Below are 16,206 nucleotides of genomic sequence, written 5' to 3' on the forward strand. Positions count from 1 at the left end.
TGAGATGCTTTATGTCGATAATGGCGTCTTGACGGGGTTTTGTTTTACATTGTGTTCGATCCATTCAAAGCAAAGAGCGCTTTCTCTTTCACGTGGTTCCCTCGGTGTATATATGTTTGTTACCTTCAGTTTTCATCTTAATTAGTTGATACATTAAAAGATAGTGCTGTCGTTTTAATTTTTGAAACTACCTTACATTTTTTTGTTACAATATTTGACAGTTTAAAAACATATACAAAAAATGTCGAATGAACTTGACTTTATATAGATATAGGAAGATGTGGTGTGAGTGCCAATGAGACAACTCTCCATCCAAATAACAATTTAAAAATTAAACCATTATAGGTTAAAGTACGGCCTTCAACACGGAGCCTTGGCTCACACCGAACAACAAGCTATAAAGGGCCCCAAAATTACCAGTGTAAAACCATTCAAACGGGAAAACCAACGGTCTAATCTATATAAACAAAACGAGAAACGAGAAACACGTATATATTACATAAACAAACGACAACTACTGTACATCAGATTCCTGACTTAGGACAGGTGCAAACATTTACAGCGGGATTAAACGTTTTAATGGGCCCAAACCTTCTCCCTTTTTCTGAAACAATAGCATAACATCACAACATAAAAAAAACATACGATAAAATATCAATTAGCAGACTTAACTCAATCAAAAAACGTATGATTACACAAAGAACGAATAAATTTGATCTGCGATATCTGAATACAAATGCACAGTTAATTAAATATTAGAGACAAACAGTCATGACCAAAAGGCTATCAAATAAATTTAAACACACTGAGAAATATTTAACCAATCAATGTTCACTTTAGAAAAAAACCGTTTTTTTATAATCTTAAAGTTTATACAAATGTTGTAAGAATAAGTGAAAAATTGAAGATATTACAAATAATCAAAGCTGGTATACAGCCAAGATCCATATAAATAAAAAATGACAAAAAAGCATTATAAACAGTATCAACAGGTCGAATTAACAAGAAAATACGATTTGAGAGTACTCGCAGTTACTGACAGCTAGTTAAAAGCCAAAACCAATTAATAGTATAAAATCATGCATCAGAGACTAAAATCGACTAAAACACATCACAGGGATTTAGTATTTTAACGTCATTAATAGTCAAAGAAGACATGACTTGTGCAATGCCAAAAATAAATGTATCGACAGGTAGTAGTATAGTGAAGAGCGACTTCTATAGAAATAAAAGTTAACGTGGCTGTGTCCCCAATACATCTCTCCTCAAAAGATAATGAAATTTAGTTATGTTTTAATTTGCTAATGACAAAACCAATATTAGTGCCAATGTGAACTATATTCAGAGATGTAATTACAATATTGGTACGATAACCCTTACTTATAAGTTTGTTCAAAGGTTCGATGAGTTTACAAGGATCACATAGTGATTTCCTCGCTTTAAGTACAATATTACCATAAAATTTAGGATGAGAAATACCATTTTTAATAAGCTTTCTACAGGTATAGCCAAATTTACTAATCAAATCTTTGTATCTATGAAAGAATTTAGTAAAAGTTTTAAGTAATTTATGGTATCGAAATCCCTGACACAACAATTTACCAGTGATGCATTGATTACGTTCGTTAAAATCTATGACATCAGAACACACACGGGCAAACCGAACGAGTTGCGATATATAAACACCGTATGATGGAGCCAAAGGCATATCGCCGTCTAAAAAAGGAAAATAAACAATAGGAAATGAAAAATCGTCTCTTTTGTCGTAAATTTTAGTGTGAAGTTTCCCGTTTGAAATTGAAATGTCTAAATCTAGAAAAGGACAACTGCTGCTGTTTATGTTAGATTTAGTTAAAGTAAGTTCGTTTGGGTAAATTTCTGAAGTATATTTAGAGAACTCTGGATTATTCAACGAAAAAATATCATCCAGATAACGGTAGGTATTTTTGAATGTATCAACCAAATGTAACAATGATGGGTCTTTACTGAGTTTGGTCATAAACTGAGATTCATAGCAATATAGAAATAAATCTGCTATTAAAGGGGCACAGTTGGTGCCCATAGGAATACCTACTACCTGACGATACACTTTATCGCCGAAACGTACATAAATGTTATCAAGCAGAAAGTTTAAAGCTTCAATCATATCCTCACATTTCCAGTAAGTGTATCTAGCATACTTTCCTTTTTCGTTACAGAAAAAGGCCTTAAACGAGTTACAGCAAATAAAATTACAATGAGATTTTTCGAAAGACCATTTTATCAAATACGAAAACTTTTTCTTTATAAGACTGTGTGGAAGTGTAGTGTACATAGTAGAAAAATCATAACTGTCAACAGAATTGTAAGGACCATTGAAAGCATGTATTTTATCTAAAACCTCTAAAGAATTTTTAACACTCCAAAAATAATTAATACCATTATTTTCATAAGCTTTATTACAAAAGTTAATAACGAGTTCTTTGATAGTAGTAAGGGAGGTGGTTAGAAGCACTGATAGATTAGTAGTAGAACACTTACTCGAAGCGGAGATGAAACGGAATTTAAATGGTTTTTTGTGTAATTTCGGTAACCAGTACATGGTAGGGACTTTCAAATGTTCGGAAGATGCTTTAAGCTGGGCAGTGGCAGTGGTATGCTTGTTAACGATTTGACTCTCTGTGGTGCGCACTGACCTGAATGTAGAGGAATTTATTATTTCGTTTTGAAGAACTTTCGTGTAGTATATGCGTCACACCACCACTACATTATTTGCTGCCTTGTCTGTCGGTACGAACACAAACCGCTCTGCGAGTACCTTGAGTTTGTTTTTTATTCTAGAAATGGGAATATCATGGTTCCTATTATTAATTTCAGAATTGTTTTCTAAATGAGATATTCGAATATCAACAGTATTCATAATTTTATTCAAATAACTGTCTAAAGATTTTTTATCGGATTTTTCACGTTTGCACCAATTTTTACAATAGGCAGACAGAGCGTCTTTAATGACCTGACGACACTGTTTCCAATCTATTGTAGATGGAGGACGGTATTTCAGTCCTTTCTTTAGAAAAGTTATGACTTCACGGTCATCGACTATGTTGAGGTCTCCTGTGATAACATGACTGTTATTCACTGATAAATGAAATACTTTCTTATATATGTTGTAAAAATACAGTTTCCATTAATCTGCTTGTTATCTAACTTTAGATCCATCGGTGTATTTCTTTTTATTGTAGTTGTCTGTGTGCAAATGACTTACTTTCGTATATACCTTCAAGTTGTGAAATAAAGATTCTTATACTTTAATAACCTTAAATCTCCAAGTGTTTCCTTCTTTTTGTCTGTTAACGAATGATTTGTGTACTTTAGTAGGCATTTGTGAATAACATCATATAGAAGAAAAACAAATATATGACTGTATACCTCCATGGCATTATTGTGATGATCATTTTTTTTCTTTCAGAAAGATCTGCACCAAAATGAGTTCATATTAAATCAATGACCTGAATACAACAAGGCTTAAATTTACATTATCTTCTTTGAGGTCATTTACTATGTATATGTCTAGATATTCGTATATTAATCCCATATAAATCTAAGGGTCTACATTATCTACGACACAGTCATAATTGTAGTGGTTACACAATGTTAACATTTACATTGCTGTTTGGATTATTTGCAGGTAAGGACAATTTGCTGTACACAAAATAATAGAAGACATGTAGGATTTTATAGTTTAGACAATACCTGTTTAGTGTCTTTAAATATCATCTGTATTTGTCCGAGTCTAGGAAACAAGGTGTACACGAGATTTAAGCGAGCTACTACATCTGGTTCCAGCCGAGTACTTACTACAGCTGATATTTAAAGACACTCAACAGTTAGTGTCTGTATCCTGAATTAATTCTGTATATTATCTGTGTTTTGAAAGACACAAAAAACATATGTTTTGCATTTATGTTCGATTTGAAATCCCAGGAGGCCCGTGTAGTAATCACACATTCAACTGAAGGTGGATTCGCAAATAAAAAATATCGAATGGTCAATAATAATACATCGCTCAAGGTGAATAATAATCTATTTTAACATAGCAACTAATTTCATTAGTAACAACACATGACAAAACATTGTCCAATTCGAAACAGGGGTGTACGAGTTGTCCTACGCTTCAGACTCCCAGTCACTAAACATGCATTCTGAAATTGACATGGTTGTTTTTGTTACACAATCATACACCTTCAAGTTTAGAAATCGATAGTTGTCATTGTGAACAAAGACTGCTGTTTATCAGTGTATGTTATCAGAAAAATTAATGTGATTCTTATTGTTCTAAAGAAATGTTTGAAAACAAACAGAACGTATAAAATTTATCGTTTATTCGCAATTAATACGTCATTGGAATGTGACTGCAATACACATTCTGAGGTTACACAGGTTCATATAATACTCAGTTCGGCAGTGGGCGGAGCTTTATAGCCATATCTGTATAGTATACAGATACAGCATAGCGATATATTTAGGGTTGTATTTGTATAGTGGAACACCTAATTATACGATATTAAGATACTTATGGTTATGTTTTCGTTTTCGAATGTACTATAAGCTTTTCCTTTATTCCTTGATTTACAGAGCTTGATGTCAATGTGCTTCATCCCTTTTGAAAGTTGAATAAAAGTCATTGCTAGCTGGTTGATCCTGATTGATTATATTTATCACAGATGAACTAAATATTTCAATTGTCGTGAACAAGTTTCCGATCTCTTTTCGTTAGTTGTGACCTCCATCAATTTAATTTGTGATTTTTAATCACATAAGCAACACGACGGGTGCCACATGTGGAGCAATATCTGCCTACTCTTCCGGAGCACCTGATATCACCCCTAGTTTTTGGTGGGGTTCGTGTTGTTTATTCTTAAGTTTTCTGTGTTGTGTCATGTGTTCTTTTGTTTTTCTTTTTGTCTTTTTTAACTTTTAGCCATGGCGTTGTCAGTTTCTTTTAGATTGATGAGTTTGACGGTCCCTTTGGTATCTTTCGTCCCTCTTTTTTCAACGGTTAACCTAACTTGTATTTAACGTGAGCAACGCAATACATTGCACATCTGTCACATGGTTTGAAAACTGGACCTTACGATCACATTAGATTTAACGGACTAGTCTAGTGTTGCTCAATTTGTTTTTTCTGTGCAGTGATTGTTTGCTTTTCGTTGTTTTACGAAATTCCCATGGTGTTTTCGGTTCTTTTAGTTTACCACATCCTTTGTTATTCTTTGCTTTTCGTATCCTCCTTAACTATGAAGCGTTATGCATGTAACCCAATGTCAATGTCCTGTCCTTTGTATGTGATTATATATCATACTTGTGCTGTAGCTATGACGTGCCTTTATAACACATATATTGTGTACCTATGTTACCTTTGAATATATATAGAGAGCATCTCTGCACATTCAAGTAAATGAATTGCAGTTCTTAAACGGTAACTATTTCTTTGGTCTTAACCTCGTCTGAAAAGTCGGATAAAATAGTTATCAACTCATGGTCAGTCTTTTTATGAAGGTTCAGTTTCTCCGTAGATGTTCAGATTGATCTGCATGTTTGTTAGTATTGCCCAGTAATTTTTGAAACAATTCAGTATGTTCAAATGATGTTGATGATTTTTTAAAATACGTAACAACTTGTTCTGAACATAGACTGAACATAGCTTTTTTAAATGATATGAGCAAATAAGCCCTAATACGGATAAATCAGCATGTGCAATACTAAAAACGTTCCACTGTCGATATCAATTAAGATTTAATATTGCTCTTCGAACAGGGCCAATACAGAAAAAAGCGGGGAAAAAGCCGTATTAGCCCTAGGGCTAATACAGGACGTTCACTTCCGGTTTTCAATTTTCTTACGCCATTACTTAACTTTGGAAGTATCGTTATGGATTAAAACATTTGTATAATATCTTTTAAATCAAAGTCATAAAATAAACAGGTTTTTGAAACGGAAAAAAACAGGGCCAATACAGAAAAAAGCGGGAAAAAAGCTGTATTGGCCCATGGGCTAATACGGGACGTTCACTTCCGGTTTTTAATTCTCTTATAATCATTTAATAAAAGTGTTATGAACTGGCTGTTTCTGTATTGGCACTGGTATAGATTCTCGGTCAGCTGTATTGGCCCTCGACCCTACGGGTCTCGAGGCCAATACAGCAAACCTTGCATCTATACCAGTGCCAATACAGAAACAGCCAGTTAATAACACTATATTATTGGTTGCAAGCGAATGGTTTGAAAAGTTTTGGATTTACCGCATTGGACACACATTTCAAACTCATACTGAGTTAATAGTTTATTGACAATTCTTTCATGAGATTACCAGATCCAGTTACCGTTCCCGACTGACGAATTTTTTTTGTAAAGATTTTTCGTGAATTTTCAGATACAAACATCATTTTGTAGACAGAAGCGACAAAAAAGGAACTTTAAAACTTATTAATCAAAAATAAACTGCCAACAGCTTAACAAAATGACCAAAAAATGTATAAAAACAGCTACATCATGTACATAGAACTAAAGACTAAGGAACACGTGCTAACAAAACATTTCATGACTGTCAGGTTATCTGGAAATACAAAAATCAGGTTATCTGGAAATACATCTAAATTTAGTTATGCTTTTGAAAATAAGATAAGATATTTTACTCCTGTCTTGATTTGAAAACTTTTAAGAACAAGTTTATACAAAGGGTCAATTAGTTCACATCGGGCACTTCGATATTAACGGGCAATAAGGGCATACGATACAGTTACAGGGGAGGTAATGACGTTGCTAACGCAAAATGATATTTTCGCGACGTCATAACTATGACTTATCGGGAAAAGATGCATTTTTCGACTGATTTTTATCATACAAACTGATTTAATTTGAAAATGAGTCCATGGGCCCCTATTTTTCAAAACGGCTATTTGTTTCATTTTGCAGGGAGATTCTGTGACCCAAATTTTATAAAACTGTAAAAAGAGGATTTTTTTTAATTCTGATAAACATGCAGCAAAAAATTACGTTTATTCCTAAATTCATGAACATTTGATAAACATGAGTTATTTCTAAATAAGAAAATGCATATTTCTTTCTGATACTTGCAAAATACAGAAATTAACGATTATTTAACCAAAAATAATTTGTGTTTATCTTTTATAACAAAAAGCTATGTCTTTCTTTCGAAAAAGAAATTACGGCCACAAATCTGAATTTGGAGCGAATATACAAAGTTTCGACCTATTTTTACTCAAAACGTAGCACAAGAAGGAATATTTATTATTACATATTTGATTTAATCAGGTAAAACATAGCTTATATGCAAATTTTCATGAACTTGTAAATACAGGATCAAAATAGTACCGTATGCTCTTAACAGCATTGTGCAGATTGGTATGAAATATTCCGTTACTAAAACGTTATCTATGCAGGTTTTTATTAATTTGTGGCACAAATATCCTCACTAATATATTATCAATTAAACATAAACTTCGTCCATGAAAATGTAAAACGCGACTACAGACAAGGACACTGCGAGTACGGTGTAATTGTACACAACGTAAGAAGGAATCAAAGGAACATCTATGTCCAAAATGTTTATTATAGCAATCGGATACGAAAATCGTTTCTTTTGTCGTTATTTGTTTGTAAAGAGTTACCATTAGAAAAATTGATAAAATGAAAATTAGGACAGTTATTCATATCTGAATAAAATCTATTTAAAATAAGTTTCTTTGGATACATATCAGCTGACTTTCCTTTTTAAAAAGACATTGATCATGTGTTGAAAGAGTGATTATAAATCACGCAATTGCGAGACAATGTTTCTATCTTCTGTTTTTTAAATACTTTTTTGGATGTAACATCAATACAGTACTATAAAACACTATTTGACTAAGCTCACAGGAAATAACAAAAATTAGTATTTGCTATGCGAGATATATTGACAACGTTATGTTGGGGATACAAAGACAAGGACAAATGTCTGCATGAGAAACTTATGACTGAACAAAACAAGCCCTACCAAAACAGACCATAATCTCAGGATCTCCACCAAGTGAAGACTGTATTCCTAAATGACAGGTTTACAAGTCACAAGGAAAGATAGGATAAAAGAGTTGAAGAACAGTTACAATTATTTGTTTAATAAAAGCTTTTTTTCAGGTGCACTCTGTATTCCTCCACCAACTAGGGAAGAAGATGCTTTAATGAATTTACTTTCGTAAGTGGATTTTTAGTATTTTTCTATAAATAAACTACTAAAGGTTCTAATCTATTATTCAAGTTCACATCCCCCTATATTTGTTACCAACTGTATTGTATGATTGGCATGTATGATATTATGTTTATCCGATCACGATATTTTCATTTCTGTAATAGACTTGCATAAGTTTTTATTATTTTCTTACCGGCGAAGGTAAATTTTACAGGATATTAACATGTCCTTCGTTTTTATTTATATATTTGTGTATGTCCAATGGTGTTTATTATTCATATTATTTTATCTAATAAATATTTCATTGATATTCAGACCTGAACAATTTACAATTTTTACGTCGGAGTCCAAACATCCACTTCCAGCTCATTCAACAAGAACATCTTTCAAACATAAATATGTATATTGCAATGGTGGGATTGCAGATTATAAATCCGGAACTACTATTGATATCACTGCAACGACATCCGTGTCTGGTACAGCTCATACTAAGGTAATGTAACAGCAACGACATCCGTGTCTGGTACAGCTCATACTAAGGTAATGTAACAGCAACGACATCCGTGTCTGGTACAGCTCATACTAAGGTAATGTAACAGCAACTACATCCGTGTCTGATTCAGCTCATACTAAGGTAATGTAACAGCAACGACATCCGTGTCTGGTACAGCTCATACTAAGGTAATGTAACAGCAACGACATCCGTGTCTGGTACAGCTCATACTAAGGTAATGTAACAGCAACGACATCCGTGTCTGGTACAGCTCATACTAAGGTAATGTCTGCTTAATTAGAGCCCAAATATATATGCCTGTATCCAAAAGAAATGATAATGGAAATGGGAAATATGTCAAAGAGACAGCAACCCGACCAAAAAACAGAAAATAGCCAAAGGTCAACAATGGGTCTGGAACGCAGCGAGAAAATCACGCATGCGGAGGTAGTCCACAGCATATCAGATTCTCTTTACTCTTTTGATGTACAATATTTTATGATTTTTTTAGTTGATGCGGATTTTTCGGTTTTTGTTTGTTTTCTTAATTTGTCTGGTATTTCGAGATTTAAACATTGCTTGCATCTCAAATATACGTTGTGTTATACCATAATGACACTTTTTGGGTTTGATCTCAGTTTTATATATATAAACATTTATATTTATCCAAATAATGTTCATTAAAAGCTGAAAGGAAAGAAAAAAGCAATACACTAAAAAATGTTGATCTCAAATGGTACATTTGATATTGAAACATAACGTTTCACAAAGAGATAGACATTCATTATTATTGTTACATAAAAAAAACCAGTGAAATAGAAAAGCACAAACCATATAACTCACATTAATCATTTTTTTGTTGTTGTAAACACTTATTTTACAAACACACATAGTACATCCATTCATATCCAAAAGTGTATATGTCTCTGTACTGCTTTTTGTTCTAAGGCGGCCCAAATAATTGCACGAATGGTAAAGAATATGCCTACTGCTATATGCAACAGCGTTGCAGGACAAGTTAAAATTGGAGTATTTACAAAATCTGAGGGCATGATGATATACCCATACAATCATTATGTAGCTGATAGAGCAGAGTGTAGAGGTATACATTTTGGCGAGCTATTTATATTTTAGTGAGAGAAAAAAATATCGCATAACTTTTTATATAAATCGTCGTGAATATGTTAAATTTGGATTTTCCCTTACTTTACATCATCAAGTAAAGAGAATTGTGAAATCAAATTGCCGCGAAATGGATTAAAAGGGTTAAACGAGAAATAAAGTATCCGCAAAAAAAAGTCGGTTTATTAAAAGTACATGCTTACTCGTGTTTGATCCTTAAAAATGCATGGATAGACATGTATAAATCGAAGCGTTAATTTTGGACGCGTTTTATCACCAATAGGCATTTTTTTTAAATTTGAGATATTTGGTTAACGCTTAACTTGTGTAAACGGGATCGTGAATGAGCGTCAACAGGGATCTTGGGTAAATGTACTGTATAGTTTTACTTATTCTGGTTCCCGTTACTACTTTCCAGGTATTAGCTAATAGCCACACTATCTGATTTTACCAACACGTTTTGAAAGATCAAACCATTGTATGTATTGAAAATATAATAAAAAAAAAAAAATTGGGAACCCGCTTGATTTTAGTGGGGTTTCTAACTGCCGGTTCAGGTTTATTTCTGTTCTCTCGGAATTATCGCTCCTGGTAAAAAAAAGTCATGTTGCTTAGAAATAAACATTATATCTTATTGTTATCAACAATAACTAACGGAAAATAATTCTTAATTATTCACAGGTATATGTTCAAATGCTTGTAAAAATACTTGTACCCCTGATGGCAGGAAGTATGGAACTTTAGCCGGATCTGCAGGGCGTACTACCACAATCCTTGATGACAACATACTTTGTAGCGCAGCCGATCCATACTTACATACATTTAATGTATTAGTTCACGAATTCACTCATTCAGTTCATACCTATGGTGTAGACGCTGCAATGAAAACAAGAGTAAAATTGTTTTATCTGTTTGAGTGTAGGGATCGATAGCTCACAAATTCGCCCCTTCGGAACATTCCATGCTAATGCTTCACTGAATCAGGAGTGATAGATGTGGTATGAGTGTCAATGAGACAACTCTGCATGCAGATCACAATTAGTAAAAAGCAAACCATTAAAGTTGAAGGTATTGCCTTAACACAAGTGAAGAGGTCAATGCGTCTTTTTACTTTTATTTACAAACTTCAACCGTTGTGTCAATATCCCTGAGATGCGCCTAATTGAAGAACACAAACATTATGTGTAAACCATCAAATCTCTATGTAGTGATACTGGACATGTTTCAATTGTTAACAAGTGACTGAGTTTTATCATTTGTGTACAGGACCATAGAATAAATGTGTAAAAACTATTAAATATATTCAAAGTATTAGATTTTCAAAAAAATATTGCGTGGAAAAAGAGATTGTTTACCACGAAGAGCTGCATCATGAAAGGGTTTTCGGGGTATGCTCATTTACGGGAAAATTAATCACAATTCGTACTCCAAATACTTAACGACATATATGAAAATGTCTCATTATCGAAACGAGCCATCTTAAACATACAAGTATATGATATGGACTGAGCTACAGTAGAAAACGTTACCTTTACCGCCTATGGGAAATCAATCGCGCATATTGCCCCAGTTCTACTTATTGAATATGCTATTTATTTAATGAATAGTTATCGTCCATTTAACTCTGAATTTATAACAAAACATTAAAGACGACGAAGAGTATGTATAGAACAAAGAAAGTGTGTTTCAGACAGAAGCTCCACTTGTTGTAAAATAGTCATGTTCATGTTTTACATCGTGCTTACTGGTTTATCCATTTCAGATTACTAATTCCTATAATGCTGCCAGGGCCCATCGCACCTGGGAAATGTCTTCATATTCCATGTCTAGTGAAGGAGAATATCTAGCACAAGGGGCAGCAGCGTACTTCAACACCAATCGTGGAATATCACACGGAAACTATATGAACGAGTAAGCAAAATTCATTATGTGAAGTTAGGTTAGAATTATGTTATATATTTTTGATAAAAAAATGTATGAATATAATAATCCATTTGCCAATTATCGATTTGATTCTATAACTACACACTTTTTAAACAAATTACTTCCCTTTGTCAATCGTAAACTGGTTCCATACCGGACAAGATTCCCTTTTGCTAATGCCAAGCATGATGAATTGAAAGTGATGTATCGGCAGTTTAACTATTTTTTCTTTTAAAATAATTATTGATGTCAAAAGCATTTAACTAAATAACAAATTAATGTAACTAAAAGATTTAAAAACATTTATAGATTTCTAACATTACGAACAGGTAAATTTGCTATATCTGCTAGCTCTCCATTGTAAATAAAGAATAATGTCCGTCATAAGGGAGACAACCAAATTAGGAATCTCTAATTACAGGGTCAATTACGGGAATTGGCAAATAGCCTATTGTACGCAGTAAAATTCATGAAACTGTATTTATACTTTTCTTGATATGTTCATGCATGTTAAGAGTGTATTATGTATATGGCAATGTACATAATTTAGTGTATATCTAAACGCAAATTTAGAATAGCTTCATTTCATAGAAAACAATACATTAAATAAGAATGAGAAGATGTGGAATGAAACAACTCGCCACATGAGACCAAATGCCACAGATGTTAAGAACTATAGGTCATCATACGGCCGTTATAATAATCAAAACCCACACTGCATAGCAGAATGTCTGGAATCGTTATAAACTATTACAATTTCATGGGTATCCAAAACTGGACGCCTTTTAATATATATTGTATTTATACTTTTATGTACAGGCATGTTACGAGTTTATCATGTATATGGCAATGCAAAATTATTTGGAGAAAATTATGTGTCGTTTTCAGTTTATTTACTATTTATGAGTTTGACTGTCCCTCTATTATCTCACGTCCCTCTTCTATAATAAATTGTCAGTGTGACCCAAGGACACTGTGATATGGCTCGTAACCCGTTATATTTATAAAGATAACAAATCAAACTGGTTAATAAAATCAAATAAGCATGTATTGATATGCCAACATATAACTTCTGTTGTCTTAGTATGTCTATTCTCTATTTTTTTTATTCGAGTGTCACTGATGAGGCTTGCATAAAAAAGTTAAAGGCAAGTTACCTTTTGAGAGTTTTTTCTATATGAGGCATATTATGAATTTTGCTCAAAGACTGATTTCTTCCTGGGTAGATTTTAAATCACTGGGCAAGATTATACATTTAATTGACTTATTGACTTACAAGTCATGAATACATATTACCAGTTATTAGTTTCGGACAGATACTTTGCCAACGACAGATTCTGTTGACTAAGGTTCATTTTCTTTGTCATATTTAATTGAAATAAGTCATTTTCTTTGCTATAATGCCGACACCTCTGTTCTAAACATTCTTATTCATCTTGAGTCTATTAGTCTGAACCAATAACTGATATTAAGATGCAATTACCTTTGAAAGACAATAAGTTGTAAGAATGTACTTTTTATATATATCTTTCCTATGTGTTTAATGTATAACATAATATTGTTTGATTTTCAAAACAGGTGTTCGAACAGTGTTCTCTGTGCAAATGAAGCAGCTATGAGATATCATCTATACGCAAAAGACAAGGAACTGTACAGTATACTGTCTTATATTTATACTAGTAACCATGCTGAAAAACCCAGCGGCCTGCATGTTTGTGTATGACAACGCTAACAAATAGGCGTACATATTTTCACTAAAACAAAAGTTATTCTTTCAACACATCTTGTATTTCCTTTGTGTATATTAATCCCATTTAACATACTGTTTTCCCGTTTTTGTAATGAAGATTAGTCATAAGGAGTCAGTTTGATGTAAATATTGCCTTTAACATGTCTAAATACTCAAATAAGACGATATATATACCAAAGGACCGTTCAAACTCACAATTATAAAAAAGGCAAAAAGACGAACAGACAGTCCACACAACAAAACATAAAAAACAAAGGACTGCGCTGCCCGAACCTATCAAAACTGAAGGTGATTGATATCGGTTGCACCGAACGGTAAACAGATCCTACTCAAAATGTCGCTGCCCTCCTGTTTGTCATTATAGTACAAACTCCGTTTAATGTTGTAGGTCACATTCGGCATGTTTGAGATAAGTGGAATATATTATTACAAAATTTTCAGTTTTCTTTGATTTTTATATAACACGGTCAACGCGGTTCTGTTCAGACAATTGGTATGCAATCATTCCAGTTGCGATCAGTTACATGTTCAGACAATATCAGTATAATAGGTAAATACCAACCATTGAACAATCTAGAAAAAGACCGACACATCTAAATTAAATGCAAATGTCTAAACAGTACTGGCTGTACCGCAGCGGATGAAACTGATTACAAACAAAAAACATTCAAAACAAAGTTCAATTCATAGCAAATGAGGAGACCCAAGACAAAACACAGGCAGATGGCTAAAAACTTCAGATCGTAACAATAAGCTTTTGTTTTTAGTAATTCAAAAAGGCAAATGTTGACTAAAATTTAAATATATTGAAATTGTATTCCCTATATTTCAATTACACATAATATCAAAGCTGCCAACAATGTATAAAGTATGCAGTCAAACAAATTGAGTGATAACGCTAGTAATACAACCAGATTCAATCCACCTTGTTCTGCATAAGACAATGTATGTGAGACAATATCTGAAAAAGTATAATGTCCATGTACCGCACTTCACCAGCAATTATCTTTTTATTCAACCATCTTTTTTTGAAAATGTTAAGTTTAAGTATGAACTAAATTATATAATGCACCCAACCCCTGCCAATTAAATACTCATTCTTAAAATATTGTAATTAAAATGTTCACCCCCCCCCCCCCCCCCCCCCATTTAAATCATATTGTCCCCTGTGTTTTTTTGAAAACTAAATCATTCGGATAATATCCAAATTAATTAAACAGGCGTCCGATTCTCATATATATATATGATTTATTATATAATAAACTTGCCCCTAATTTGTCTTTTCTTATTATAACTATAGCATGTTATAAAATTTTGCAAATTTTTAGAGAAAAAATATTTGTCTCTAGGCGTGATTTTCCTCCTGTTCCCACTGGGTTTTTACCCTGTGGAAACGTTTACAAGACCAAAAGTTATTTTCCCATTATGTATTGTGAAGAGCATCATTTCCTGAATGCATTAGTACAAAGAAATAGTTGGAAAGGCGGCCAGGTTTGAAAATTCAAACCCATCCAAGTTAAGAACTTATAGAAAAATACTTATTGGTGTTATATCCTGTTATAGCCTCTTCGTACTCTTTCTGAGAATATTTTTAAATGTGCACCACAACATTAAGTGTGTTTTATATCATCATTTTCAAAGTTATATGTCACAGGAAATACACTTAAATTTAATGTGACAAAAAGGACAAAAAACTATCGCGTAATTCCTTTCTGTTACGTTCTGTCATGCTAAAATTTGATCTACTATATATGCCAACAATTTCAATTAATATAATTTATCACCACCATATCAAATAAATTTCAAAATAATAAACAGTATATTGAATACAAAAATAGTTTTTTTGCTTCTGATAACAGCAAAAAACATTGTTCAATTCCAGTATTGTAGATAGTAACAGAAAGGAATTTGTTTAAGAATTTTTCATCACCTAGGCTGATTTTTCCTCTTGCAAATACACTTTCAAAGGATATATGACATTATTTGCTGTTATCTTCCAATTGTGACCAATCTAAAATGATGAATTTTTCTTAAACTTTAAAATAAAGCAGAAAAATCCATTCTGTTACCAACTCTGTCCTGTTACCATTGTCCTTTTACTCAAGATTATCTCATGTTACCGACACATCTGACTATATTTAAGTATATTTCTAAATCTTTTGTATTGCAAATGTTAAAATCAATAATTGGCATTTGGTAAACTTTTGCAGGATATACTAGTTAACCACAAATAGTGTCTTAAACTTATTCCTTATTCCCATTAGAAACTTTTTTAAATTGATTCATTTCGGTAACAGGAAAGAACTGGATTTTTTTGGTACCATTTTTTAAATTGCCATTGTTTCCTTATTAAACAATTGTTTGAATTACAGACAACAGTTCCTAGATTCCCAATGTGTGTTCTTCGATTTGTGCTATTTAAATACCGGGTCTAAAGAATTTTTTTTTGTTTTCTCTTATTGCCAAATATTAAACTTTTTCAGATATTTTCTCATGTACAAAGTATGTACGGAGTCAGGAAGACGATAGCTAGCTGTAATCCATTCGTTTTGTGTTTGCTTTTTTCAGTTTGTCATTGGCAATTTTACTCATAGTCCGTTTTTGTTTTTTTTAATTAGTTTTAAAGTATCGACTTGATTTTCTTTTTCTCTGTAGGTTTGTTTGATCCATGAATCTAATTAAAAATGAAAAA

At 32.7% G+C, this 16,206-nt stretch overlaps 1 protein-coding gene and 1 long non-coding RNA gene across 2 annotated transcripts in view; one reads left to right on the forward strand and one right to left on the reverse strand.

Annotated features, from left to right (window-relative positions):
- The window catches only part of LOC134691044 (uncharacterized), a 261,558-nt gene that overhangs the window by 221,568 nt on the left and 23,784 nt on the right, over nucleotides 1-16,206 (reverse strand). The window lies entirely within an intron of this gene.
- Nucleotides 3,597-13,542, forward strand: LOC134690333 (uncharacterized). Its single transcript, XM_063550298.1, has 7 exons — nucleotides 3,597-3,667; nucleotides 8,175-8,232; nucleotides 8,542-8,719; nucleotides 9,668-9,821; nucleotides 10,523-10,734; nucleotides 11,604-11,752; nucleotides 13,343-13,542. The coding sequence occupies exons 1-7, from the start codon at nucleotides 3,631-3,633 to the stop codon at nucleotides 13,485-13,487; spliced, it is 933 nt and encodes a 310-aa protein (XP_063406368.1). The 5' UTR covers nucleotides 3,597-3,630; the 3' UTR covers nucleotides 13,488-13,542.

This window comes from Mytilus trossulus, chromosome 11, assembly GCF_036588685.1.
Source record: "Mytilus trossulus isolate FHL-02 chromosome 11, PNRI_Mtr1.1.1.hap1, whole genome shotgun sequence".
NCBI lineage: Eukaryota > Metazoa > Mollusca > Bivalvia > Mytilida > Mytilidae > Mytilus > Mytilus trossulus.